At 33.3% G+C, this 26,479-nt stretch overlaps 2 protein-coding genes across 4 annotated transcripts; both read right to left on the bottom strand.

Moving 5' to 3' along the window:
- Positions 1 to 42: 42 nt before the first annotated feature.
- Positions 43 to 9,424, bottom strand: LOC115955547 (AT-hook motif nuclear-localized protein 1-like). The gene is made up of 6 exons (XM_031073700.1): positions 9,114 to 9,424; positions 7,858 to 8,290; positions 6,107 to 6,168; positions 5,094 to 5,225; positions 1,160 to 1,321; positions 43 to 753 (listed from the first exon to the last, which is right to left on the bottom strand). The coding sequence occupies exons 2-6, from the start codon at positions 8,207 to 8,209 to the stop codon at positions 463 to 465; spliced, it is 999 nt and encodes a 332-aa protein (XP_030929560.1). The 5' UTR covers positions 8,210 to 8,290; positions 9,114 to 9,424; the 3' UTR covers positions 43 to 462.
- Positions 9,425 to 19,314: 9,890 nt separating this feature from the next.
- LOC115954608 (65-kDa microtubule-associated protein 3) lies at positions 19,315 to 25,054 on the bottom strand. Of its 3 annotated transcripts, none has more exons than XM_031072515.1 (14): positions 24,826 to 25,054; positions 24,205 to 24,367; positions 24,022 to 24,109; positions 23,652 to 23,849; positions 23,290 to 23,529; positions 22,631 to 22,840; positions 22,383 to 22,538; positions 22,102 to 22,261; positions 21,673 to 21,824; positions 21,502 to 21,589; positions 21,094 to 21,167; positions 20,860 to 20,934; positions 20,558 to 20,750; positions 19,315 to 20,140 (listed from the first exon to the last, which is right to left on the bottom strand). In XM_031072515.1, the coding sequence occupies exons 3-14, from the start codon at positions 24,091 to 24,093 to the stop codon at positions 19,683 to 19,685; spliced, it is 2,076 nt and encodes a 691-aa protein (XP_030928375.1). In that variant the 5' UTR covers positions 24,094 to 24,109; positions 24,205 to 24,367; positions 24,826 to 25,054; the 3' UTR covers positions 19,315 to 19,682. The 3 variants fall into 3 exon arrangements, with proteins under 3 accessions (XP_030928375.1, XP_030928377.1, XP_030928376.1); XM_031072517.1 differs by having other exon boundaries at positions 24,205 to 24,323; XM_031072516.1 differs by lacking the exon at positions 24,205 to 24,367.
- Between the last annotated feature and the right edge of the window lie 1,425 nt (positions 25,055 to 26,479).

Raw genomic sequence — 26,479 nt, 5'->3', positions numbered from 1 at the left:
AACAATATCAGTAATGAACTCATGCATTACACCAATCACAACTTATCACTTTAGTACGTTATGAAATATATTGCGAAAAAATAAAATAAAAATAGTTGCCCCTAACATCAACTAGAAAGTAGAAGAAAGAACAGATTGGGTCGCTGGACCTGAAATGATGACAGAAGATATCATGATAACAAGGGTAGACAATCACCGATTGCAATTACATCAAAAGATCCTACTCATACACCTGCAGAAACCTACATAATTAGCCTACAAATCAGATCTACCTCATAAGAAAATGTATAATCCTAGTTGGAAGTTCAGTACTCGTACCCTACTTCCTCTTACAATAATCAATATCATTTGAAGACAATTTTAGTTATTCGAAGCAATAATTGATACATATAGAGAAACAAGATCAGGGAACAATATAGTCAGCAAGACTTTTGAGATAATAATCGATTGCAGCTTATCATTTTAACCTCCAGGTAAAGATATATTGATATCAGTTCCAGACTTTCTAGAGTCCTGCATGTGCATGGCCACCCAGTTTTCTCTTCGGAAGGATGATGAAGAAGCAAGGTTTGGTCTTGGCGTGCTTGAATTTTGATGCCCATTTCCTCCCAGTCCCTCGTCATCTTCAGCACCAGAAAAAGGTATTACAGCCATGGTAGTAGCTGGTGTAAAAATAGCAGGGGTGGACTCATTTTTCAGCTTCTTTGGTTTCTGCTCTTGCTGGTTGCTTGGTAGAAAACTCCCTACGACAACCTGACTTGCTCAAATAAAAAGATTAGAGGTATTCCAAGCCATGGTTCACTTAAGTAAAAAAAAAAAGTATATAACTAGTGTTTCTAAGGTTGTCATCTTGCAAACCATAACAACCTTGGTTACTTTAACTTCTGTGGTTCTTGACAGTCAGGCCTAATGATGCGAGAAATTCTGAAGCCCTAGAAAAGTTTTGCAGCATCTTAAGCAGGCCCAATGCACTAGTGGTAATTCTTTAAGTTGTATAGAAAGAAGAAGAATAGTGGTTATGCTTTCTATACATCTTAAATGAGCCATGTTCCAATGCTAGTGAAGGCAAGTGGACAATCAACCATGCGCTCCCAGTTGCTGCTTCTAAGCTAATTTAACCCACCACACCCAATTGAAACATAAACATAAAAAGGCTTACCTGCACAGGACTCGCAGCTACCAGGAGTCCAGCAACTCCTCCCCCAACAACACGGCCATCAGGGCTTGCCAAAGAAACACTCATCCCACCTGACCTGCTCCTTGTCCCTTGAGTCTCGGTCGGCATGAAAGATCCGGACAGCGAAAGTATCTCAAAACGACCCTACAAGAAAACAATAAGAAGAGACCTTAAATACATAGAACAGAAATTGATTTAGTACTGCCAAGAAGATTTTATTCTTTCTTTATTTTGATTTCCCAATATACTGACAAAGTACTCATCAAGAAAAACCCATTCTCTATTTTCTTAAAAGAACTTCTGAGGGGCAGGAGTCGTCGATTGTGAGGGTTAATCAATGTTTATCAGCTCCCTATTTCATTGGCTGTCAGTAGATGGAGAAAGACCAAGTGATATTATAGATTTCATAGACTGCATTTTTCATAGTTTTGTTGGTCTTTCAGAGGGTATACACCCAGAAACTCCCATATTGAAGAGCTGCTGTACTTTATTTTTTTTAAGACATTATTCTTTACCTATCAAATTATAGGTGTTTGTGCATGTGTGTGTGTGCCTAAATATATAATCTATTTCTGATCTACCTCTCAAATATGCTCCGGTTAATTCTACAAGCCTCACACTAATTCCTCAGGTCTCCTGTATATATGGGAAGAAGATATAAAGGCATGCAAAATATAAGTATACAAAACTCCCATTTCTGTGAGGTCTATGAGAGGTGATTGGCAGGTGATGTCCCCCCTAAACACGCTTTTTTTTTGTGGAGAGGCTGATTCCAGCAAACCCACATCATTTTTTAATCCTCTTTGTCAAATAAAATAAGGGCTAAACACCCAACTCTCCTAGAAGAAGGATCTCAGGCATTTAATATATGCATCCCCTCTTACAAACGTGTGGACCCAATCGTGAAATGGAGGATGCATATATTGGATACAAAAGACAATTATTGTCTCTCTTAAGACCCTGCAGAAGCAAGAGCTTAATGCATTGAGTACAACCTTCTCTTTTCTTTTTTTCACTTCCCAACCATTTCTAGGACCCAACTTCCTATTGGGTTTTCAGATGATGAAATTCTTTAAAATCAATTTCTATATGACACGGCACTAGAACATCTATTTCTGTCAAACAACCTAAATCTTTTGACCTCTGGTTTGTTTATTTGTTTTGGTTTTTTTTTTTTAATTAAATTTTATGGTCTATCACTTGTTCAGTTACAATTTGAGCTTTGTTCAATCTCCAATCAAGATTCTGAAACCTAGTTCCGAGCAACTTTTGTCCTCATTACAGTTATAGTTGAGGTGCATGCAACATAAAAGAGACATATGCGGCAACTTCTAAACACACCCGCATGACATGGGATTAGATTGGTTTTTGAAGTAGAAGTTCAAAAAATCTCTTAAACAACGAATGTAAATCAATCTCCACCACTATTTTTAAGATACAAATAAAAAAGAAAGCACATTGGAATAAATTAAATACGTTGGAGGATGACATAGAATGATCCAAGGATTTGTGTTTACATACAAACTCTTATAGTGGATAATATTCATATTCCATAGTTTACTTATCAAACTAACAGTATGCTCGTGCGACGCATAGATTAATTTTAATTTCACATGTAAAGTAAAGAAAAAATTTCACAAATATCATTGAAATTGAACAATAAAATAGTTAACAAAAATAAAAGAGAATTGGACTTAAAGTTATATAAGGGATGCGTATTGTGGACAGAATTTTTTAATTAAAACTAAAAATTATGGTAGATAATTAAAATAATTTAGAATAAGTAATGAAATATCTTTTAAATTATTTCAAATTTTTTGTAATAGAATTGAAATAGTAATTTAAATTTCTTAGAACTTTGACAATAGAATTTCAACTAGAGTAAAGTTATTTTAATAATTTCAATGTAGTAATGGTACACTGAGGATCTTAAGTTAGTCAGGATTAAAAGTCCTTTGTTTTTAAAATAAATGGACAAAAAATGACGGACTACATGGCAGAAGGGGAAAAAAAAGTAGAGGATTCCCACTTCCGCAACCACAACATGTAGGACGCAACTTTTTATGGAGTTTATGATTTTGGGACCGGCATTTTCCATAATCTTTCTTTATGTTCTAACAATGTCAAGGTAAACGTAGTAAGAAAGGTGTTTATACATTGTCATTAGCCCTATTAAGTGGTTCAGGTGTACACCTCACATGGTAAGACTTTAGACACTTAATCAAAGGCATACAGTTCATCTTTTTAGCACACAACTTATGATATGACGCCTGTTTCAAAAGACCATGTTTTATTACACTCTGGTTAAAGTGTGATGCATGTAAAACAACAAGGTGAGGGAGTTTTAAATGTGGAGAGAGAGAGATTGTTTCAGAAGTGAACATAGATTATCACTGAGGTCAAATTATGACTAATGTTTGTTCTCAACACTGAACGTGTTAAGTCATGCCAACATAACAATTTCCGTTTCCATTTACTAGATGCAATAAACTGTGTATATTTTCAGTATAGATATTCTTATGAATTATCCATATTGTTAAAATAATTAAGGAAACCACAAATAATTATGCATTTTTAAATGCAAAAACTGATTGTCATTAGATGTTAGTATCACTATCCTCCAGTATTTACCCTTCATGCATTCAAAATCTAGGCCATGCATCAAAAATTAGATTCGAGATCTGATTAGGTTTGCTTTAGCTTGAGATAGATTGGGATGATTCCAACCAACTAAAGAATGGACAAAAGAAAGATAGTTTCCACAGTTTTTTTAACGTTTAAATCTAAGGATCTAGGACTGGTTAAGGAGAAAGTAATAAAGTAATTCCTAAAAAACAAGATTCAAAAAGAGAGAGAAGAGGAAGAAAAATAAATAAATAAAAACCCTTTCGTGACCTAATGAAGGGTTAAAAAATAATTAATTTCTTTCTAGAGACAAAAATTGTGTATGGACTTCTTTAAGAATCTAATTTTCAGAGATATCTAATATACATTTCCATATAGCAATAAAACTCTTTTAAGATTCCTACAAATCCTCCAATTCATCTCCGTAAATAAACTACCATATATTAATAATTATAAAAGTAAGTTTTGCAATTCCTACTGTCATAAATTTTTTATGCTAGCATAAACTAAGATACTGAACAATAAGACAATGGATCACCAAAGTATGAAAAGCTTTGTATTTAAAAGACAAATAAGTAATGTTTTGCCTAGAAAGTATTTAATCAATCCTTAATACAAATGTTGAGGTTGCATTATATCATCTATAAGAACTGGGGTTATTATTAGCTCCGGTGAAATCTGCCACGGAATTTGCATCAGTTTTTTTCAAACATGGGTATAGTATTTAATCATTTTGCATGAAGTAGTCTCTTTTCAATAAAATTTCTTACTTATAAATAAAATAAAAAGTATTTAATCATTTTCTTTTAAAAGACCATATTCTTCTTTTATGAATTTGCTTGCTTCTTCCAATAACATTGAACTGGAGGGTTAACACGTACAAGCACATAGTAAACCCTACCACCCACCTACATACAGATTATAAACATCATCATCTTCCTTTTTTGTGCCTTCTCTTCTAAGAAATTGATGTGCCAGCATACCCAAATCACGTCAAACCCATGTTTTGTGCTCATGGGTCCATTTCGAATGGCTTATTTTGCTTAAAAAAAAAAGCGGGTAAAGGTGCGGCTGTACCTTGAAAAAGTAATGCTGTAAAAGCTGTACCATACATAAGCCAGATTTTAAGCTTATCCAAGCTCACATCATGTATTCTAACATCAAGTATTTCACATCCTAAATCCAGAAAATTAGAACTGTTTATAAGTGCATCATAAAGCATACAAGTGTAGCCAGGTAAGAGTATAACAAAAGAGAATATATTTTGTGATGGAGTTATGAAGTGCCACACCTCATATGTTAAAGTGCCCCCAGAAGAATCAGGTTGGCGAAGGGTAACATTTGAAATTACTCCATTAGCAGATAAAATGCAAATAGCTCGAGGTCCTTGTTGAGAAAATGATATAACCTTCATTGTAACATCCTGTTAACAACCAAAGAAAACCACAAAGTATAATTCACACAAGGCATTCAAAAATTGTTGGATATAAAATGAAATATATTTATAAAGCAATTAAGAATTTTGAGGGCGAACTCAAAATTAGATTACACTTCTTAGATTACACAATTAATGACACTAAAATGAACTTAGTGTAATTTAAGCCGTTGCCTCTATATAATGGGAAAACCTAATTTTGGTAAAATTCTTATAGGAGGAACTCCTTGAATTTTAGGAACAAGGACAAAAGAAATGTAAAGACTGCTATCAAGTTGAGAAACAGATTTCGAATCTCATAGACATTAATAGAAAGAGCTTAAAAGAAGCTACTCAAGAGGCTAGCAGCTCTAAATACTTTTTTCCTTTGGTACTTCCCCTAACGCCATATAAATCCCACCATGTATTTCAAAAATACTAATTACCTTAATTATAACAGATGTAATATAAGATCTGAGAATAAGGGAGCTTTAGATGAAAACCAATCCCAGGCATACATCAAAATGTATATAAAGAAACAAGATCTTCCTGCCCTTGCACATATTCGCCTCTGTTACCCAAATAGTAAAACATTGGACCATGACACCAGCAATTAGATTAAAAGAGCCCCCCCCCCCCCCCCAAACCAAGAAAACTAAAAAGAAGATATAACTGTGGTGTTGAGGCAATACTTATTGGAGTTGATATAACAATAACCTTTTTGATAATCCTTTCCACACATTACAAAGATGTTTTCCAATTTAAAAAGGAAGAACATTTACAACCATAAAATTTTCTAGAGCACGTATATGATAGGAAAAATGATGAATCAAGAAAAAATGTCATATTTAGTAAATTAAGCTAATTTATTTTTCCCTAATCAAACATACCTCACCAGCATTGACAGTGATGATATGGGGCATAAAATTTGTACCCACAGAATTCAACTCTCCTGCAAATTAATAAATTCGAAATTAACCATTAAGACTACGCAATAATTTGCTAATATAAACGCTTCAACACCATTTCTTTTGTACAAAAATACAATGGTGGCCAACAATTTTCTCTCTATATCAAACAACTAATTAAGAAGTCACCACACAGTAGAAATATAAATTTTTAAGGACAATCACACAAATGAAGAGATCCAGGATAACGAGCATAAGTGATCCATGATCTACTTTATTTGCTGAAAGTGCATATAAATAAGGAAAGAACACATAATTTTTTACATTCATTAAGTTTTCTTGCAATAAGCAAGTAAAGCAGAGGCCTTCAATCCACAATAGTTGAAATTTCAGCAAAACAGACCAAAAACTTCTATTATATTAGGTGTTGTTAGATGTAAATTATATCTAAAAACATCTATGCACCATATAAGTGGCTGGGATCAAATTAGTGGTTTGATCTTTACTAAATTTCCATAGTTTGACACATTGATTCAATGCCTATAAGGAGGGAAGGTTAACCCACACCTTTTCTTAAACCACTGATGATCTTAACAGAGATCGTAATCCTAAATTCCACAATAAATGTAATAACCACACCTCAATTAGAAGCTTGGTTGGATCTGACTTCATATGGTAATTAAGTCAATGAAACTTATTGTTTCTTGATAATACTATAAAACCATAGGATGATAGGACAATGAATAGGAAAAAGTAAAATGTATACTAAGAAAAGCTTACAACAAATAATCTCTCATAGATCTTTATCATAACAATGAATAGAGCAGAGTGTCCTAAATAGGAGACTTGAGTTGATCATCAGCTGCAAATTATGAGTTTCTGTGAAGCATTGATTGAGAGTACAAGATTTTACAGCTGAGTCAGGCTAAATGGCCTAGTTGTTTACTACAATATAGCTAAGTCAGCCAGATCACCAATGTGGAAGGCAAGAGAGTATTCCAAACTAGAACTAACAGTTTTGACACGAATCTGAAAAGGGTATCTCATTTCTTTAGAAACCCTTTAGAAGAATCCATGCAGAAAAGCAACAAATCCTTTGATAAGTTTAGTGAAAACCCAAGAAGTTGACAGTTCCAAGTAAATCAGGATTCCAATATCTTGAGGAGGTAACAACACAGTTCTCTCTTTCCAAGTCAAGCCTGCATAATTTATAGGTTTTACGAATCAAGAATGACACGCCTTATTAGGTTCCATTATATTTCTGTCATCTCATGGCAAATCCCTTGCAAAAAGGCAAGAAGCAACAAACCAAAGCCACATAAGGAATATTCCCTCATAACACACAGCAACCCCAAAAAAACCCACCTTTTTATTCACAGAACAAGCATTTTTCTTCCATATTTGAACAAGAGCATCTCACATACCGTCCACATCATATTTTGACAAGTACGAATCAAAGAATCTTTTGAAAGAGAACTTTTTTAAAGGAGAACTTTGAATTCTTCAGAATAGTCAAGAGACAAGTTCCAAATTTTAAGTACAGGAACTCAATTATTCTCTAAATGGCAGTTTTACTATAAACAGCAAAGACAAACTATAAACATTCATCAAGAACCAAACAAAAACGAGCAGCATCCAAAGCAATCATAACATATTAGTGACCAGCATTTTGTTATAGTAAACATATCCACAAGTTGAATGACAAAAAATATGGCTATATAAAGACTCATTACCAAAATGTTCCACTCCCACTTTCTTATGTGGCTTATACTCCAAACCACTTGGCCGTGCTTTTCCCCGCTTCACAGCTGAGAAGTCACCACCGGGTGGAGCAGAAGCTGAAATTGGCATTGGTGACAATGCCATAGTGACTGACCCCTCCTGTCCATACTTCCTTGGCCTACCTCGCTTCTTCTTTCCGGTTGTTCCAGATAATCCCACACTCCCAGGTGGAGCAGTCACAGCTGGTGAACCAGCAGTTTGGCTCTGACTCAGGTTTTCAGACCTTGGCGCTACATGATAAGCTGATGGAGCTTCTGCTCCTATCACAGTAACCCCAGAACTCATAGCTTCTCTTGCTTCCATTCATAGACCAAAACTTTTACTTAGAACTACCAGTTAGAGCTAACAAATTTTATATTCTACAAGTCAGACACACAATAGTAACTGCAACAAGGAAATTTATCAAGAATCAGATAACATGAATAACTGAAACAAAACAAAACTATGATTTCAAAATAAAACCCTTTATTTATTTTTTGGAGAATGCTAAAGAATTCTCTTCTCAACTCTTTTTTGAACCTTCAACTTCAATACGAAAATCAGCTAACTAAACCAGAAATCCAACAAAAACTAAAAGATTAAAATATATATATATATACATGTCAAAAGCCAGAGATTTATCAAAAGAAAAATGGGAATTAACTTCAAGTTTGACATTTTCCTCAACTTGAAAATAAAACTTGTAACCCAGATTAGAAAACAAAACCCAGAAAGAAAATACCAAAATGTATTTTTTGAACTCAAATTTTTTTGATCTTTGGAAAACCTAAACATTTTAACCCAAACCCAAAAAAAGAAAAAAAAAATCTATTCAGAATATTAAACCAGAAAAATTTGCAATTAAAAAATGTTTTTAAATATACTTTTTACTCCAAAGTTAAATCTTCTGAGATCAGAACTTCAACCTCAAACAAAAACTCCTTGGGGGTAAATAAAAACAGCAATAAACAAAAATATTTTTTTTTTTTGAAAAACAGAAAAATTATTTTAGGAAAAAAAATACCGAGACCTAATTTAAATTCAACTTTTCTCCTCTTTCTACTCCATAGCTCAAATCATTAAAAAAAAAAAAAAAAACTTATAACACAAAAATATAAAGACAAAACAGAACAAAAATCTAATCTTTAGCCAGAAATTTTCAAAACACATATTTAAAAACAAAACAAACTTCGAACTTAAACATAGTTCAAAATCCAAAGATCATGACCTGTGACTGTAACTTCCAGACTTCAACTAGCTCTTTCAACACTGCAACTTAGACTGCTCTGTGTCAGACCCTTTTCACATTTGAGCTCAGACAGTACTCTTATACACTCGAAAATCAAAAGGAAAAAAAAAATCACAATAATATATAATCTTAAAAACACAACAAAGTGTTTGTTTACTGGGAAAATTAAAAAACTGCTTTTGAATTTCAGAGGTCAGGGAAAAAAAAAATCAAAAATAAAAACCGCAAGCTGGTTTCCAAAGTTGTCTAAAAACCAAAGACAGTTTGAGAAAGCAAAAAAGAAAGTGAAAATAAATAACCCAAATTTTCAAAAAATTAAAATAATAATAATAATAATAATAATAATAACTTTGTATTTCAGTGTGAAAACAATTATAGTAAAAAATTAATTGTTTTTTTATAAAGTAGTATTTGCTAAGCCCAATAAAAAAAATTACAATATAGTTAAGACAAATTTCACGTCCGTGATGGGAATTGTAGTTTAAATTTTGTGTAAATGTCTAATATGGTAAATTTGTGAAGAAAATTTAAAATTAAAAAAAAAAGTTAGTAAAATTCAAAATTGCTTTCTTTTTGGAAAATTATTGTTTTTCCATTTAAAGCTGCAAAGGTAGTATTGGCGGGCCGACCTTTTTGTTTGCCGCTGACCTGCTTTTTGTCTTTTTCCGACAAATTAAAGATTATATTTTTAGCTATGCCCCTCAAAAAACACGCTGTTTCTATATGGTAGAAAGTTGAAAACTGAAACTTCTTCTTTTTTTCATTTTTTTATTCTTTTGATAAGATTAAAAATTCAATCTCGGAAAGTGTTATGTCTTCTTTTCCATTTTATTAACAACTGTCCTCCTCATCATCATAATTTGAAGCACAAATTACTTACTGTAGTTGGTTTTTTTATTTTAAAATAAAATATTATTATATTCAAATATGTGAACACAATTACATAAATTTGTGTACATTCAATTATGCGCACAGTCAATAAATCATAAAGGGATACTGTATCTTTTCTTTTTCAAGAACACACATTACAATTTATAGTTACACAATAATTGTGAATAAAATAATTATTAATTTTTGAGAAAAATTTAGATACACTTCGTTATACAATACTTTACATTTTTTAATTAAATTCAAACATATAGTTAGTCATACTGAATTTAATTATTCTTAAAAAATAAACATTATTTGTGCTTAAAAAGCAATGCAACTATTTACTTAAATTTAATCAAAAAATATAGTGTATTCTACTTTAAAAAACCGTATCTCAATTTTGCTCATAACTTTTTATTGACTCCTTTTTAAGTTTGAATATTCTATAATTCCATGAGAAATTCACTAAATTTTTCACACCCACTTTTTAGCATTTATTTCACTTGAGCCTCGTTGCAATATAAAAGCATTAGAATGTGAAATATTCTGTGCATTTTTGTAGTATTTCTAGCAATTTTGTTCTATGTTATAGTGTAACAATTTTCAAACTCATGCTTTTTCACTTATAAGTGTTAATATAACTAAAATATGACCATTAGGTGTCCACATTTTGTTATTTGTAAATATTGTTGGCCACCTATCCTTTATCTATATAAACTTGGCTTTTTTTGGTTGGTATATAGAATAGGCTAACAAACTATTTCCTTCTCAAAAAAAAAAAAAAAAAATACCATATTATTTTAACATTTTAAAAGTGTACTCTTGCTTAGGCTTATTTGATTTTTGGACAGTGAGAGAGAGCCTGAGACTGCCTGAGTGAGAGGTGATGATCACTTCACGTGGAGGTTATAGTTACGGGGATAGACCTCTGTGATTTTGTACATGACACGAGAACAGGCATGCAGTAGTTTTCTTTGTGGGAAATGACTTCACCTAGAGGGTAATTATTTGCATGATAAAAATAAAATCAGAAAATAATTGTTGGTTTTTCTTTTGGGCAAATAACAGATGTGAAATTGCATCATATACATATTTACACTTTTTCAGTTTTTTTACTCTTAGAAAGACCATATAAATTTGATTACAAATTTGATTTACGACTTCTATTCATGCACAAACACTAGTGTTAAGCATCTTTTAATGTATTCTATGCATGAAAATTGATTATATCATAATTTTCTAGAAATTTAACGTGTTTTAATTATAATGTAGCCTATTTTAAATCAGCTTCACTAAATATTTGACTAATTTAATTATGCAATTCATATCATAATGAGTGAGTCCTCGTATAAAATTATATCTTACACTCTTTTATTTTTTATGAACATAACATAGCCAGTGCAGCTATAATTTCTTTATACCTTAAGGGATATCATAATCAACGAGAAATAACATCTCATGAAGCAAGAGTCATTGATAAAAACAGTGTATTTAATATTTCTCAAAAACCACCACGCATCATTGGCGTTAGGTCACTCCATAAGTATAAATGTTTGTGGGATGTGGAGAACAAGGATCAGGATTCAAGTCTCTATAAGGGAGTTTCACGCAAATATACATTAGATTAAATGGCGGTGCTTACTTAAGCTTATACATGCATCATCCGTTTTTTCCTGTTCTTAATTGATGTCGACAATTATTGAATTACTAAATATAAACAGTGTTCAAGCTTTAAAGAAGATTATCTAATATTTACCATTAGTAATACTTTTATTAAGATCCTATATTCTTAATTAGCCAAGCAATTCTTTGGAGATAAAATTTAAGAGTTAGGTAGGGGTTTTTTTTTTTTTTTTTTTTTATTAGAATGCTTGTGTATTTTACCTAACAAATTGTTGTGAAATACTCCAAAAGGTGTACAATGAAAAAAACCAATAGCATTAACCCTACATTAAAAGTTCATTTGGTTGGGGAGATTTGGGGGAGGATGAAAAAAGGGGAAGAGAAAATCATTTTTTGTGTTGTTTGGTTGAGAGAGAAAAGGGAAGAAAAATGGAAAATTAGTGAGATTCAGGAGTTTTCTCTCAAAGCCCATCAAAATACAATTACCTTAAACTGGGGAGAAATTTGGAGAGAAAATAGAAACACAAAAGTGACTAGCCTTTTGGGCAAAATTATCCATGTGCAATAATGTTCTTCTTTATTCTTTCACTATTTGTCTTTCCTCCCTAGTTTTTACTTCTCATCTGTTTTGGTTTTTCTTTATCTTTTTTTCTTCACCTGTTTTTTTTCTTCTTTTGTTTTTGTCATTTTACTTCTCCTCCAATTTTTTTCCCCATCAAATCATCTGTTTTTTTCTCTCATCTCTTTTGGGTTTATGTAGTTGTTTTTAATATATGAAGTGTCCATTCATACACAATTTGTTAATAAAAATATATTAAAAAATTACCTAAAATGAGTATGAGAGTAAATTTATACAAATTACATTTTTCATCCTTTCATTTTTCTTCTCAACTAAATAACTGAAGTTATCATCCAAATACCATAAGAAAAAACTAAAATATTTTATATCCCCCACTTTCCTTCAACTAAAATGGACTGTAAAAGTGATTGGCCAAAAGTCTTATAAATGAACTGATTGGCATATTTTAGTGTTTCCAATTGAAAGATTTAGGGTTCAATTCCCTTTAACCCCAACTATTGAATTATCAAAAAAAAAAAAAAGTAATTGTGTGTACGTTGTAATTGTTCCACGTGATTTAAGTTTTTTTCTAACTTTGTTTTTTTGTTTAATTTCAGTAATCTTATTATGGGGGAGTGGTCTAACTGGTTCGCCTCCATGGGTCGTGGATTGTAGACCCACAAAGGGATTAAGTATCAACAGGCAGGCCCAATCCAAATGCATAAAATATCGAGCCTAACAACAAACCATAGGATCCACCCCATTGAAGCCTTGTACAATAACACAAAGACGAGCAGACAATTTGTACACCTTGGTTCAAAAAGAGGAAATATTGGACCAAGGTATAACCGCGACTTAGATATCCAAGAGCTAAGGGTTCAGAAGAGGTGGCGTCTAAACTCAGCAACAATCATCTCCGCATTAATTAGATGTTTCCACCTGACATAAACAACATTTATTACTGAATGATTAGTCTAAGTAGTGCTCCACACCATTAACTCATTTATCCTCCTCAAAAGAGGGATGAGACCCTTAATGGGACAAGTATTTCCAGACCTACATCATCATAACCCACCATTGAAAGAAGGATCAACTAGTATAAATAAAATCCCGCTCCCCTCTGAATAGGGGTTCAAAAAAGGAAAGAGAGGGAGAATCATTGAGAGCAACATTATACTCACCTACCTGAGATACTATGTACACTCGGCGGTCCCATTTTTTATATTTATCAATCGTTTAGCATTTTGATTTCCTTCTCTTAACCTTCCCATTGTAAAAATCAGCACCCATATATAATAAATTAATTGTGATGGTCATATATTTTTCGTGAACTCATCTGACTTGGGAATTTAGACCCACACAATTATGGAGACAAATGAGTTATGTAAAGAAAAAAAAAATCATATTAAATATTTTATTTTTATTGATTGTGTAGGATAGTACTCTAATTATATTCCACGAATATTTAATAATTTTACTTTCTCATATGCATTATGTGTGTTTGTATTCAACGTTTTCTACTTTGCGTTTTTTACTTTGCGTTTTTGTTCTTTTTTTTTTTTTTTTTTGGTTTTCACGCGTGTTGGAGTTTTGCGGTTACTTTCTGCAGTGAACAGTGCATATATGCACTGTTCACGGACCCACAAATTTCATTTTTTTATCAATTTTTTTATTAAAAATGGGTCCCACAGCACTATTCACACATTTAAAAATTATTTTGCTACAGTGTTTTCAGTTTTCAGTTTTCAGTTTCAGCAAAATAAGTTCTATCTAAACACACCCATTATCTAATTTATAAGATTTTTTTTATAGAAACTTCTTATAACAAGTTAATCACACATTGTGTAGAACTACACACCAACTATACTTACTCGCACAAAATCCTCAAAATAATGAAATATTCGATTATAGAAACAAAAAACAAAAAATGTCCGTACTTACCATGACAGCATATTTGGAAATTAGATGTGTGACATGTGTCCCTTATTTAATATTCCAACATTCATGCTGAAAGCATATCTGCGAAGATCTTAGTGGCAGTTGAAGTAAGCAAAGGTTCTTCATGGACCATGTGTGTGTGTATGACTGACGCCAAGATGGTCCTATTCCTTACTCGCCTTCCTTACTTCCTAACAAAAAGTTTGGTAAGTGAGCGGTGAGCCGTTACACTTGTCCGAGGTTGCTTGTCTTTCAATTCAGATTTCAGACTATAAAATATACACAAATCACTCCAATCTTGCGCATTAACTGTACCGCACATGCCACTACTACTCATAGTCATATCGAATATTTTCTTGGGCCCCATGATCCCATCCCTTGCTTGAATTCCCAAAAACACAAACATCAAATTAATATTCTGATGCTCTCTAAAGTCCACACTTAACTATCTAATCACCCTGTCCACTTTTGAATTTGGACAAGGACCCCATAATTACTTCTAGTCTCAACTAGACTTTCCGGCCATTTTTACATTTGAATACAGATAGGGGGTTTTAACTTGTACAAAACAGGAAGGAACTTAGTTTCTACTTTTCTTACTTTGTTTAGACTAGCAAGTGTTGTTTAGTCTAGCAATTGTAAATGGTCCGCTAAACATATATCTGGTCCACCTAAAAGAGAAGAACATGCTTCGTTTTTATTTCCCCTTTGTGCTCCAATAGTTGAAATTAGGGTAGACTAATATGTCAAGCATTTTGAAAAGAAAGATCCATTTGAATAAAGGCTATTGACCAAAGCAACAGAGAATTACTTTCAATTTATTTTAGGCTTTTGTTAACCTATATGCAAATGCACTCTTGTTAAAGAAAAATCGAGTGAATTTCATTGTATCGAGAAGTAACATAAATTAATAAACAAATAAACCTTTAATTGAATATTGTACAAATTGTTTTTAAAAAGCTAATTAATCATAATAAATAAATAAAACTTAATAGAATCGAGCAAATTTTACCGTAACAAAAAATAAAATAAACTAATAAAAAAATAAACTTTTAATTGAATATCATTCAATTAAAAAAAAAAAAAAAAACTAAACTAAACTATCATAATAAATAAATAGAATTAGGCAGAATCGGGTGGATTCCACTATATCAAAAAATAACAGAACTAATAAAGAAATAAATTTTTAATTGAATATCATGCAATTCTTTAGGAAAGCTAATCGATTATAATAAATAAAAATCAATTTTAGCCGATGGACCTTTATGCTCCAATAGTTGAAATTAGGGTAGACTAATATGTCAAGCATTTGGAAAAGAAAGATCCATTTGAATAAAGGCTATTGACCAAAGCAACAGAGAATTACTTTGAATTTATTTTAGGCTTTTGTTAACCTATATGCAAATGCACTCTTGTTAAAGAAAAATAAAGGGGATTTCACCATATCAAGAAGTAACATAAACTAATAAACAAATAAACTTTTAATTGAATATCATGCAATTTTTTTTTAAAGGCTAATCAATCATAATAAATAAATAAAACTTAACAGAATCGAGCAAATTTTACTGTAATAAAAAATAAACTAATAAAAAAATAAACTTTTAATTGAATATCGTACAATTAAAAAAAAAAACTAAACTATCATAATAAATAAATAAATAGAATTAGGCAGAGTCGGGTGGATCCCACTATATCAAAAAATAACAGAACTAATAAAGAAATAAATTTTTAATTTAATATCATGCAATTCTTTAGGAAAGCTAATCAATTCTAATAAATTAAAATCAATTTTAGCCGATGGACCTCTTTTCTTTTCTTTTTTTAGAAGAATCCCGTGGGGATACAAAAATTATTATTGAATCCTTAAAAGATGTTGGTTGTAAACATCAAAGATATCTGGTGGAACATCAAAACCGGTGCACTTTGACACTCATTAACCAAAATTATTTATTTTATCAAAACGAAAATACACCGGACGGTTAAACCTTTAAACTACCACCAGATGTTCAAAAGCAGCCAAGTGGTCAGCAAACAAATCCTATCTCAAGATTTGGTTAGATTGGAACTCAAAAGTAAGGTCAATTGCAAGAAAAATTAGCAGAAAGGAGCGGTAGAGTGGAGACCACAAGGTTTAATGGTCAAAGGAAGAGCAATTAAAGATCAATTGTTATCCTGCCCTTTTCATCAGAAACTATCATTGATATGGTGATGATTATTGAGACTGATTCCAACACATATTAAATTCCTTTTAATGGATCATCACCCCCCAAACACATGGCCCAATGGCCCCAATTCCTTTAGGAGGTACCAGCTCCTATCAGCAAAAGACAGCCTTTCACTTCAGCAATTGGCTTTTAGCTGCCGGCCAATCCAAGTTCTCAGAATAAAAATACAAAGCAGCTCATGTTCGGCTTCTGATTCGGATTGACATCTGTCCATACCACCATGCAATTGTGAGTGGAACAAGTTCATAAAGTAAAAAGAAAAAAGAAAAAGTTAAAGTTAAAATTTTGTAATCAAACGGTTGAGATTAAAAGTAATTTTTAAAAATTTTAATCTTAACCATAAAAAATACTATTGCGTGGTAATATGTTCAACTCCGAATTTGGATATCTTCTTAAAGATACTTTGTTTCATTTAAACTCCCTTGAAGAGTTGGTCTCTTTCTCGTACTTTAGGCAAAGGTAATGCAGTAGTAAATGTCTTAGTCAAGAGAGCTAAATTTTTTTAGCTTTAGAAAAGATTTTGTTACATAACAAAAGTATGTGACAACAAAAACAAAAAGATGTATTCAAGGGTCATGTGCAATACACATGATTAAGTGGATTTTAGACACTTATCCTTTTTTTTTTTTATTGTAACATACCTCTATATGCAACAACAATTATTATATACAAGTATGCAGCAAAACTTTTCCCTTCCACTTTTGATTTGGAAGGAGTCTTTTCCTTCATACATCATTAATTTTGTAAACGCTGATTTAGGTTGTGTTTGGTTCGTGTAAAAGCATTTCCAGAAAGGAAAATGTTTTCACATGTTTGGTTGCATTTCAAAAAAATTTTCGAAAAATATTTTCTGGTGTTTGGAAAAGAAGAAGGAAAAGACAAACCCAGAAAAACACGAACAAAACCCAGAAAAAAAATCATCAACGATTGACGCTCGACTGGCTAGTTCGATGAGGGGCGAGATCGTGATCGATGCTCGACTGGGTTTGACGACGCGGTGCTTCGCGAGCTCTAGTCCGACGACCGCGCCGTCGATCGTGATCGACGACCGCGCCGTCGATCGTGATCGACGACGCGATCTCGCGAAGGCGAGATCGCGATCGACTGCGCAATCTCACGAAGCGTCGATCGCGATCGACGGCGCGGTCGGACTGGACTAGAGCTCGGGGTTCGCCCGCAATCGTCGGACTGGACTGGAGCTCGGTCTTCTTCCTCTTGCGCGCTCTCTCTCTCTCTCTCTCTCTCTCTCTCTCTCTCTCCGGAATTCATTTGAAGTGAAAATAGGAACGGAAATTCATTTCTGTAGTCAAAGCCTTTTTTTTTTTAGTCTACGGAAATCAATTTCCGAAAAATTTTATTTTCCGGACCAACCAAACACCCGCATTTCCGGAAAAGTATTTTCGGAAGTGATTTTCACCCAAAACAAACACACCCTTACTAGCTATTGAGGAGCCGATCTTTTTCTATATATATATATATATATATATATAAAAGGATTCTGTGTCCCAAATGGGTCACCTACCATGATCATTGACTTGTCCTAAGACTCCAATGACTTCGTGTCAGGCCAGTTTGGTTTTCAATTCTTTTGTTCTATTTTTTATCTTCTTAAACTTTAAAATTTTGCGTATGTCCAAAAAGAAATATACTGACCCAGATGCAGAGGATTCCTCCCAGTATGACAATTATAATTTATTAATCAATTATATTTATATTATATGCCTCATAATTCTATCTTCATCTATAAAAAGCAAATACGACAATTTTTTTTTTGAGAGGAGCAAATACAACAATTGATAAAGGTTTTAGTATTGGAACAGACATTATGATATAAGAGTTTAAATTTGAATTCATAGTCATCCGTTAAAAAGTGAGCCCCTACATTGATAATCACAATTGAGGAAGAAAAATAAACGTGGATAATCTATAATAGTGTCTAAAGTAATCTTTGGAGGCCTCACAATTTTTGGCATACCATTATATATAAATTGAATTTAAACTATTTGCTACAAAATTTCCTATATTTACATCACCATAAAAAATTGACACATCAAATATTATTTTTAAACGATAGAATTGATAGTTACTGTGGGGGTAAAAGTTCATCAGTCAACAGTGGGCCTTGGCACCCATGCGGGGCCCAACCATGACAAGAAGTGAGGACATGGCCAGAGGACTTCCAGCCCAACCCTGTTGGGCCGGGCCGAGCTTGTCTAAGAGGCGTCCGAGGAGGAATGTCTCCTCGGACGCATCAAATGGGAATCCAACGCACACCCTTCACATAGTGAGAAATCGTCCCAAATCGAAGGAAAATGCTGGACGCACAAGGGGGCAACCACAACTGCCGCATTAAATGCAAGGAAGCTACTTTTCCAGCCGCATTAATGTGGAGATGACAAGAAAACAGTATTATCTTGGCCAGTGCAACTCACAAAAAAGAAGGATGATGTCCTATGGGACAGGCACTCAAGTAGAGGCCTAGATGATCAACAAGTGTAGGGCCATTATCATTCGAAGGATGCTATATAAGAGAAGAAAACCCCCATGATTAGGGGATTGGAAGCCAGAGAGCAAAAAGTAAGGAAAAGAGAGAGAAGAAGAAGAAGGTCTGTAAGAAAAGCCTAAGTTGTTGTTCCATGAACTGTTATCCCAGGAAACCTAATGAAGCGTCCCCACGTTCAAATGGTTGCATGGCTTACTAACCATTACGTGCACTCTGTCTTGACCTAGTTCTTCGACCCACTCTCTAAAAATTCATTGTTGAGAGTCTTTTAGGCCAGAATCTCCTGCTCACTGGGCCTGGGCCCCAAAACCCGCCCCCACAGTTACATATACAAATACAATCATAATAAATATCTATTGGTAGCCTACAATAATTATCGACTTGCATATTTAGAAGAAAAACATAAAATAGAGATAAAAATTTCAAATTTCAAACATCATAGGCATTATCCTATGTCTGTTTATATGAGCAGAAGATTTGGGCACACTAAACCAGTATAAAAATTAGAGAATACATGTATAATAAAACACTATCACTTTGCAGGAAAATCATGAACTTTGATGGAAAATGCAATCATGGAAAGAGGTGTATGTCAGAGTGAAGTTTTTATGAACTTAATTGTCATCCTATATTGCCAAGAGCTTTGTAGTTTAATTGACACCTCCTGTATTTCCAATGGAAACGTTCGGGAGTTTAGATCCCTTCTCTGTTGTAACTATTGAATGTATCAAAAAATTGTCATCCTATAAACGAAAAAGTGTGACTGTCAACACTAGAATACCAAATTCCTTTTCATATTGCAAGTCATGGACCAAAATGTCAAACTAGCATCAGTGACTATAGCTTTTAGGAAGAATAAAACCAGCTCTGACCTCTTCAAATGAGTACTCTATTGGTTGATCACTGTTTCGAAAACTGTTTTTACCTACAGAAACACATGGGGAAGTGGGTGTCATTGCTGTTGTCATTGGAGCTGACACTGTTGGAGGAGTAGTTGGCATTGGAATTGACATTGTCTTTGGGGTTCTGTTTTCTTCATCACCAACAACAATCTTTTTGGAAGGTGTTCTGACTAGTGACTCGCTATTTGGAAGAGGTTTTTGTGATGACATAATATGTGAAGTCTTCTGATCTTCTGGGAAATTTGCAATGTTGGCCTTAGACAACACTTGGGAATAAACAGGAGAAAGGGGCTTCCGAATCAAGAATAACTGGTTTTCATGTGCCTTTGGAACACTGTGGGAATGCTTCCTTACAGAATGACCAGGAATCTCTGAGATTCTCCTACCTGCATAAAATTTTGGAACCAAAACTTTGTAAATAAAGCATTCACAGTTAAAACTAAAACCTTTGCAAATGATGACTGAATGACTCTTTAAGCAATGTCAGGTGTATTGGCTGCAACTATCCATCCGAATGATTAACTGGACCCTGCCCCACTTAATGTGCTATTTCCCAACACAATTTTAGACATTATTCTATTACTATGTTACACGAATGGTGCAAACTATTTTAGTATAAAGAGATGAAGGAATAAAAACTCAGATGGCTCAAATTGACTAGCTGTAGGTTTCGACAGTCTTTTGAATAGTTAGGGAAATAGAAGTTAAAAATATTTCAAAACTTTCAGAGGAAAGGGACGCAAAACCACCATGTTGCTGTTGACTCAGACAACTGTTCTAATTCAAAAAGGCAGCCTTCTTACTAAGATGCAGACGGCTAGCAGCTTTTTCTGGTTTTGGGTTTTGAAGCATTGCTCCACCAATGGAGAATTTTCTGTTATTTGCAACTCCTGTGGGAGTTCTTGAAGCCTTCTTTCCACTCTTTGATGGGCTGGGTTTTGACCCAAAAAGTGCTTCCTGCTCAACTATCAGCTGCCCCTGGAGTCGCTTCTGGTCCTAAAATAAAGAACCAATTCAAGCACAGGTAATAAAGAGAAGCAAGATCCACAAAGAAAACTCCACACTGACTATCACATAATTAATTTTTGAAAGAAATGGTCCATACTTTCAGCCTCTGCCTTTCTTGCTCTTTCTCTTGCCTTAACGTGCTGTACTGTTCAAGCATAGAAAGAAGTCGTTCCTACACAATAGATATCATAACAGAACTAATTTGCATAATCAAATGTAACAGAAATATTCATCAATGTGCACAACAACTTGAAATTGAACGGATCAAGTTTTTACTTGGAGTAATATGTCTCACATTAAATATTTATTTGATTATCAGAAAACTACTTACACCATCATAAAAGAATACAGTCCCTCTTTGTTCCTCCCAAGCTTTGATTTTTGATGTCAATGCCTCCATCATTGCTGCTCCGATACAATTCAAAGGGTAAAATAAAAGCTCATGAAATAGACCACAGAAGGATTTGAAGACAACAACAACATATTATATTAATCTGAAGATAATATTGTAACAACATATTTTTAGCTCCTATGACAACCCTGCTTCCCTGCATCACTGTTTATACAATACAGCATACTGAGTACAACAGCAAGAGCTGCATATACAAGTAATACTCACCTCTGCAATAGTGTATATTAATCAGATTATATATCAATAAAATAACTGGAATTCAAAGTTGTGATGTTTTCAACTCTATAGCCCAACATTATGAGATGTATGGTTTAGCAAGATCCATACCAGGAATTTTGTTTACCAAAGCACGGGCTTTCTCAGCACGTTTCAAAGTAAGATGCGCACCTCTTCCAGCATTATAGCGATTGTCATCCTGAAATCCACAATAAGAAGGTGAACAAAGCAAGATGAGGGGAAATGGAAATATGTTTAAAAATAAGAAAAAAAATGTCCAACCCGGTTGTACTCCTCAAGCCAGCTCTCCTCTTGACATGCAGCTAACCACTTCTCAACCTTCTCAAGTATCTCTTTCCTGCACAAAGCTTCGTCTTTTACGCTTGAAATTTGAAGCTCAATTTGTTCTAAGAGGTACATTGGATCCACAGCTCCTGGAAAAGTGCGATAACATTTTTTTTAAATTAATAAATAATGTGATTATTGATTATTTATAATTTTTTCTAGCACACAATTGCACAAATCATATAGACTTCACTACATAAAATTCCTTGCACACCATGAACTGAGATTTCAAGTCAATAAAAGATTCTGATAATATCTTTTTCCACAATGAATGAGGTCACATAGAGAACGAAGTGCTTCCTTAAATAAATAATCATAATAATTTGCAATAGCCTTCTAAATAACTAGCATTAATAAAATTCTTACCAGATTCCATAGCTTCAACTGAATCTTCCATTATACTAAGTGTTTCTGTGACCATGTGTATCCGCCTGCATATCTCCTCTAGTTCCAACCTCTTCTTAATAACAAGCTCTTTCATTTTACTTGATTTTAGCTGCTCCAGCCTCACCACTTCTGCCTCAACCTGCCAGAAAAAGCTCATAAAAATAGTTAAATACATTAATTGCCCACATAAACTTGGCATATATTGGGATCATAAAAAATGCAGAATTAGTTCCCCACTCACGGAACTCTAAATTACATACATGGTTAAGGAAGATTACAGAAAGCATGTTAGGCTCGGTAATTTCAGGTTCTGAAGCAGAAATATTACTAGTTACATTCAGAAACAGCTGTTGCTCCTCCATCGGTGTATCCATCAAGTTCCACATCTCCAACAGGGCACTTGCAAGGTTTCGAAGCTGGTTAAATCCCATGGTTTAGGAAGGTCAAGCATGAGGGGAAAAAAGTTTTCACGAGAGGACAACAAGAAGTAGCTTATGGAAGTACTGACCCTTTGCATTCTCTGGATTTTGATCTCTCTTAAACTTTGTATTGTAGCTGCCAATTTCTCGAGTGTATGGTCACTTATATCTCTTGTTCCATCAGTTTCTTTTAGAGTGGAGTGGATTTCACCAGCTATGTGTCTGAAATCCATACCCAGGACCAAGCATAGTGAGTTCAGGGTGTTCAGGTGGTCCTGTACCAGCTTCAAACGGTTTCTCTGCAGGTGATGTGGGACAAAATCAGAAGAGCTCATAAAGGCAACACAACCTCCAACTCTTCATATTTGAAAAAACCTAAATTATATATGTCACAAATTTCCAGAACACTAAATAATAAAATGGGCATAATTCATGATCCAGTTACATTCATTTATGCTTCAATGCAATTAATCCCAAATTTCTAGAAAAATAAGTCTTCTTAATTCTACATTCTTCATAATAAATTTTATACAGAAATAATTTCATTTCTTCCTTGCTTTTCCCCAAGTTTTTACTAAATTACGCATAAACACTGGTCACCCAACCATTTCATAACATAGTTTTCAAACAATCCATAACACAAACCCCAAATTTGATATTGTCTTTATGAGGGAACATAGAATCCAAACAATTCACAAAACAAACCCCAAACTTGCAACCATGTACAAAAATAGTAAATTTAAATAACCTTATGATTCTGAAGTTCAAGCAAATGTTTACGTAATTCTTCTAGTCTTCTTATGGACAAGTCAGTCTCATCCAGAACCACTGTATTATCTTCCCAAAATTCAATTGAAATATCCTGTATCTGATGCAAAACTTCAACAAATTGGTGTGTCCTCTCGATTTTCCGCTTCCGCATGTCTTCTAGTTGTAAAGTAATGGTGTCAAGCACTTTTTTGAAGCCTCCATCAGGCTTGCAATCAAACTGAACATACAAACCAATCATCAAGAGCTCCACCCATTAAAGAAATCCTCACGGTGACCAACCCCCCCCCCCCCCCACAAGAAATAAAACTATGAACTTAATTTCATTCATAATAGACTCACATGTAGTGGCTGCTCACCCATTGCAGAACACATATCTGCAAGTTCTGCTTCAGACTCGGCAATTTCTTGTTGCAGCTGAGCTCTACACTTCTTGGCCTCATCTACATTTCTCCTATATACCTCCAGACACTTTTGTTCAATTTCAAGCAGCATCGCATCCCTATTAACTTCAGACTCTCCAACTTCGTCCCATATTTTCTAATCGCAACATTCAACAATAATCAAATGGAAAGAAATTCAAAATTGCTATCAGAAATACCATATCATTAAAAATAAAAATAAAAATAAAAAGTTGCAAATACTGAATTCAACTGGTTATGGTAATGCATAACTATATAGAACTTATCCTACAAAAGAACTTGAGGAAAACCTGCATTTCATCTAGCAACAATCCACACGTTGTTTCTATATGTGCAAACTGATCAATACAATGAGTAGACATGGCGAAGCAATTCTCACTGTAAAGAACAAAATTTCTGTAAGACACCTCTGAGTACCAACACAAAATCAAAACAAGCAAAATCAAAGAATGATGTAAAAAATCACATCTCACATCAATCATTCTCTTTTCTCTTTTACCCCAAATTCTTTAACAACAGCAACAAGCCTCGGTTTGGGGTCGGCTATTGATCCTTAACAAAACTAGTCAGGGTCGGCCACATGTATTCTTTTCTGCAATTCCATTCTATTATGAATGGATTCACTATAGATACATCCTAATTTCTTTAAGTATTACTATTAGCAAAACCCTAGATAAAAAATAATAATAATAACAATTCAATGAACTAATGATGAAAATAAAGAAAGAAATGCAAAGCAATTAAGGTGATTTGTAATAACAAATAACCTTCAAAATTATAATGCATTTTCTTTTTCTTATCCTCAATTTTCTCTACCAAACAAACAGCTGTAAATATCAAATTGTAGAATATTTAAAAAAATACACACAGAGTTCTTATTATTGCTATGTTTGGTTGGCAAGAAACTGAACACTAACACTCAAAATCCGTTTTCTCTGTAAGAAAAATACAAAATTAACCCAAAAAATGAGTAAAGTAATGCAGGTAAATACAGGACGAATGTAAATTAATAAATTCCACGATTTTTAGTTTCCCTTCCTGTCTTCGTCGATTTTCTAGTGAAACAAACAGAACGTGAAGAGTGAAAAACGAACCCAATGATGAGAATGGAGAATGGTTAAGCTGTCGCCGGTGAATTCGTTTTCCAGAGAAAAACAAACAGACTGGGGATTTGGAATTTGAATGGCAAACAAAACGAGTGAAAGTGTGTTTTTTTTAGGGTTAGAGAAAGGAAAAGAAAGTGTAACGCATGTAATTTTTGGCTGTTTTTGAGAGAGAGAGAGAGAGAGAGAGAGAGAGAGAGAGGGAGGGAAAGGAAATATTGTAAAGGGAGCCGTTATGTTGGGGGAAACGAACTGGTTTGGTTTGGTTTGGTGCCTGCCTGATCTTGACACGTCAGCATATAGAGAATCGTTGATGACGTGGTGAGATCGGATTGGGCGTAATGGTTAAGGAGAATTGGAGGGGATTTTGAATTGTTTACTATTAGTATTTTTTAAGGTTGGGGATGGGAAATATTCAAAAATTTTGAAATTCAAAATTTTGATTTTGCTTGTAATTAAAATAGGTTGACGGAAATAATGTGGTTTTTAATTTCCTAATTGATTATTTGCACAAATTTTGTTTCATAAATATGAGAGGATGAAGTAGAATAACAAGATTGCATTTGGTAATGATAAATTCTCTTCATTTTATTTTTAAGGTGAAAAGGTAAGGCATGAGGATTTTTTTTTTTTTAATAAAAAAGGCATGAGGAATTTGATAAATTTTTTTTTTAGAAACAAACACACACACAAGGGAGAGGGAAAGATGTTTGAACTACTAACATCTTTATTGAAAACAACAAGATGTGTCAATTTAGTTATAAAACTCTTAACAAACATAATGAATTCTAATAGTATAAGCTATTCTTTATATATATATATATATATATAATTACATATTCTAATAAATGTTTCTCTCAAAAAAAAATTCTAATAAATGTATTATTATGGCATTATTCATTAAAAAATGTATTATGGAGTAATTTTTTTTCTAAAAAAAATGTATTTGATATTATAATAAATTTAAAAAATAATAATAATTTCTCTAAATGAAATTGTGTTTGGTTATGATATTGAAGAATGCATTTTTCGTATTAAATAATAATTTATTTTATCTAATTAATAACTTTTAAAAATATATATCAACCGTGGCACAAAAATAATACAAACAACAAATTCTCAACAATAAAAAATAAAAAATAAAATCTCATCATAAATTTCAAAAAATAAAAATAAAAAATCCAACACAAGGCCGAAATGCATCTGCTATTAACACACACACACACACAAAAAAGTATGATTCCTACAAATTATAACAATCAATTTACTCATCCAAAACTTTTACACCCACTAATCTTAACCGTCACCACAAATCACACCACATATTGCAAAATTTACAACCCAAAAAAAAAAAATACTAGGCAAAGGTAACGTATACCAAAATTTGTAACTATCGATAAATTATTTAAAAACAAATAATTTTATTTTTGGATGAAAATGTCGCTACTATTGTTAGAGGAGAGAAGATAATGACTAGAGCTTGAACTAAGAGAGGATGGAAAGGCGAGGCTGGATGAGAGGTAGGGCTCCTAATTGGAGATGGTGGTAATTGTCAATGACAAAGGCAGAGACCATGACGTAGGAGTAGGGGTGTGCGTGGGTCGGATTGGGTGGGTAATGACCAATATTTCTATCTAACCCACCA

Source organism: Quercus lobata, chromosome 8 (genome assembly GCF_001633185.2).
Source record: "Quercus lobata isolate SW786 chromosome 8, ValleyOak3.0 Primary Assembly, whole genome shotgun sequence".
NCBI classification, from domain to species: Eukaryota; Viridiplantae; Streptophyta; class Magnoliopsida; order Fagales; family Fagaceae; genus Quercus; species Quercus lobata.
The sequence above is the reverse complement of the archived record's forward strand: the minus strand, read 5'-3'. Positions and strand labels throughout refer to the sequence as shown.

Bases quoted from the DNA above. Each gene is read 5' to 3' on its own strand.
- LOC115955547 (XM_031073700.1), bottom strand. From the start codon at position 8,209: ATGGAAGCAAGAGAAGCTATGAGTTCTGGGGTTACTGTGATAGGAGCA. The intron at 5,226-6,106 runs GTATGTTTGATT...GGTTGTTAACAG, and splicing joins TCACTGTCAATGCTGGTGAG to GATGTTACAATGAAGGTTAT. The intron at 754-1,159 runs GTAAGCCTTTTT...TGAGCAAGTCAG, and splicing joins TAGCTGCGAGTCCTGTGCAG to GTTGTCGTAGGGAGTTTTCT.
- LOC115954608 (XM_031072515.1), bottom strand. From the start codon at position 24,093: ATGTCTACTCATTGTATTGATCAGTTTGCACATATAGAAACAACGTGT. The intron at 22,262-22,382 runs GTATGTAATTTA...TTTTTCTGGCAG, and splicing joins CTGTAATCTTCCTTAACCAT to GTTGAGGCAGAAGTGGTGAG. The intron at 21,590-21,672 runs GTTGGACATTTT...TGTGGATTTCAG, and splicing joins GGCTTGAGGAGTACAACCGG to GATGACAATCGCTATAATGC.